This window comes from Myotis davidii, unplaced genomic scaffold (assembly GCF_000327345.1).
Source record: "Myotis davidii unplaced genomic scaffold, ASM32734v1 scaffold30, whole genome shotgun sequence".
Taxonomy (NCBI): Eukaryota; Metazoa; Chordata; class Mammalia; order Chiroptera; family Vespertilionidae; genus Myotis; species Myotis davidii.
Window position 1 is genome coordinate 2482019 of NW_006282874.1, and position 3044 is coordinate 2485062.

Sequence of the window (3044 nt, forward strand, 5' to 3'; positions counted from 1 at the left end):
ACCCCTTCTCTGTGGGTTTTAAGATGAACATGTACAGTTAACTGACCCCCTCTCGAGAGTCGGGGCAGAGCTGGTTTGAAGAGCAGATGCATGCAACCTGATGCCGGGCCTCCCAACTCCAGAAGTCTGTGGGGAGATCTCCACCTCCAGCAGCCTCTCCAGGTCACTCTGCACGTTGACCGTGAACTTCGTGGAAAGGTGTTTGTAAGACCCTAGCGTGGCATCGCGGAGCCTCCTAAGTCTCTCTTCAGGACTTCCGTGCTCTGTGCGGTGCTGGGCACCCCGCTCTGCTCAGCAGACATTTATCGTCTCATTAAGGGTCACACACTGTTGCGAGGAGCCAGGGTTGCGTGCAGGGCCCTGAGAATGCAGAGTCTAACACAGGGGTGGGGACCTTTTCCTGCCCAGGGCCATGTGGATGTTTAGAACATCATTCAGGGGCCATACAAAATTATCAACTTAAAAACTAACCTGCTGTGTTTGGTCAAACCTTTCATTAACTCACCCCCAATGCCTTGGCAGGGCCCGACCACATGAATTCACAGGCCTCATAGGGCCCTTGGGCCAGACGTTCCCCACCCCTGGTAGAAGGATGTGGAAAGAGCACATTGGAGTCAGAATCTGGGAAGTGCAAGCACAGAGTTAGCACAAAGGCTGTGGGAACGCCAGGAGGGAGGACTCCCCAGACCAGGAAGGGGGGAGGGGGGAGTAAGGGCAGGAAGGCTTCCGGAAGAGCCCGTGTCTGACCTGCAGGCATCAGGTCACTTCCTGCTAGGAGGGCACCTCCCGCTGTTCTGAGCTAATTTGTTCTCCTCCTAAAAGTAATTAGATCAGAACGAGGACCATGATTCCTTCTGAAACACCCTCATCTCCAGCCTCATTTCTGCAATAAGAGCCCTTCTTTGGTTACTTGTGTGCACATTTTAACTTGCTCTCTCGCTCCCTCTCCATTTCTACCAATTCCCTGCCCACCGGGCGTCATCCACACACGCTCTGGCCTTTAAGACCTATGAAAACAAGGCCTTCTGACTTCACTTCTGCATCCACCTCAGCGCCTTGGAAATGGGACATACGCCATAAATATTCATCACGCTGAATGTCTTCGCTGCATCGTTTCTTAAAGTACTTCATAGCCAAGGGCTCTGTGCCGATACGGTATAGATTTTGCAACCCCCTCCCTCGCACAGAAACATCTCCTGAAACTAATGAGCCAAAGACGTGGTTATTACCATCAGGAATCAAGAGTGACTCATTAGTCTGTTCCAAGAATCAAGGGCGAGGATCTGAGCGGGTGGAGGGCAGGCTGGGAACCCAGTTCCGCAGACACTGATGGAGGAGCCCTCCAGCCTGCCCTGTGCGCCACATACATCAGATTAGTGCCGATTCCTGAGCACTTTATGCTTCTCAAGTCAAGCCCTTGTCTTACCGTAATGCAATTCTTACTCAACTGGCTTCTTTGTTAAATTTAAAGTCTGAATTTGGGTCCTGGCCCAGTAGCTCACTTGGTTGGATCATCATCCAATATTGAACCCGCCAAAGTTATGGGTTCAATCTCTGGTCAGGGCACATACAAGAGTCAACTAATGAATGCATACATAAGTGGAACAATCGATGCCTCTCTCTCTCATTCTCTCTCTCTCTCTTTCTGAAAAGAAATAAAATAAAAAAATAAAGTCTGTGAGTTTGGGGACTGTCTATATTGTTCACCATTGGCCAGAGTGTCTCTTTCAAATGAAGGTACCCCCACCTGCCAGTCTGCCAATGATGTGTTAGCATCCGCAGTCTGCATTTTGCCAACGTATGGCTTCAGGGTAGCCCTGTTCTCTCTACGCTGACATGCAGGGAGGCACTTGGCAAATGAATGAATACACTTTAGGGAGTAGAAATATAGGAAAACCCCAGTTGGTACCCTACGGGCATTTCAGCTGTAGAAAGTGTCGGGTGAGAAAACAATATGAAATGGTCATTAACTAACTAACTAACTAACTAACTAACTAACAAGCTGGGAGGAGGGGCCAAGACCTCTGGAGCCTGTTGGAGGGAGGAAAGAGAACCTCTAAGGGGGAAAAAAAAAAGTTGCTGGGCGCTGCAGCTCTGCTTTCCTGGTTGTCATTCAAGCTAGTGTGCACGTGCGTGCGCAGTGACTAGACACCGCACTTCCTGTGTGTGGGGATGAATTATGCATTTCCTGTCTCCTTTCTCTGATCTAGGTTTGCCAAAATTTGACAGCCATTCAGGAGTGCCTGTGATGAATGTCTTCAATCTGAATCTCCGGAAATTGTCCCATTTCCAGTCGGCTTGGAATCAACTGCTTTACTGGAAGGGAGTGAGCGACTGGATACTCGAGAAAAGCCATTTTCATTGGGTTATGTGGTGTGTGTTGTGTTTGTTTTTTTAAAAAAAATCCCCAGTTTTGCCCTCGTAAAGCTGTATTTTGATTGTGAAAACAATATTAATTCGTCTTTCTGTTGCAAATACTGGCAGTGGAGAAGGGAGGCACTGGGAAATGTGATAGAGGACATGCCACCCGGGTAAACATTGTCCTGTCATTCCCTGAGGCCGTGGTGCTCACACGTTAATTATCAACAGGGGATTCCATGGGGAGCTTGTAACAATGCCGATTCCTGGGCCTGCCCGCGTGGGCCCACCCTCTGCTCTGCTGCTTTAGCTGAATAATGAAAGCGAGTTTATAGAACCAACACCAGCATGAACGTAATTAAAGGCAGCTTATACTGTGTAGAAAACATCAGTATTTTTGCTAAAGGAGTGGCTCAGTATTGGGTGATGACTATAGATGACGGTTGATGGAAAAGGGGCAGGAGAGAGCCTTTTTTTTTTTTTTTGGAAGGTACATTCTTCTTTTAATTTTTGTTTTAAATTGAATTTATTGGGGTGACATTGGTTGATGAAATTATATGGGTTTTAGGTGTGCAATTCTATAACACATTATCTGTGTATAGTACTGTGTGCTCACCACCCCAAGGTCAAGTTGGAGGGTATATTCTTATTTTGAACCACTTTCTTTACCAAGTTTTCACCCTTCT

At 47.6% G+C, this 3044-nt stretch overlaps 1 protein-coding gene across 1 annotated transcript in view; it reads left to right on the forward strand.

Moving 5' to 3' along the window:
* The window catches only part of TMEM71 (transmembrane protein 71), a 22203-nt gene extending 19808 nt beyond the window's left edge, over positions 1 to 2395 (forward strand). Inside the window, 1 exon segment of the mRNA XM_015561575.1 lies at positions 2211 to 2395. Within this exon segment, the coding sequence (XP_015417061.1) occupies positions 2211 to 2226 (16 nt within the window). The 3' untranslated portion in view covers positions 2227 to 2395.
* The last annotated feature ends 649 nt before the right edge of the window (positions 2396 to 3044 follow it).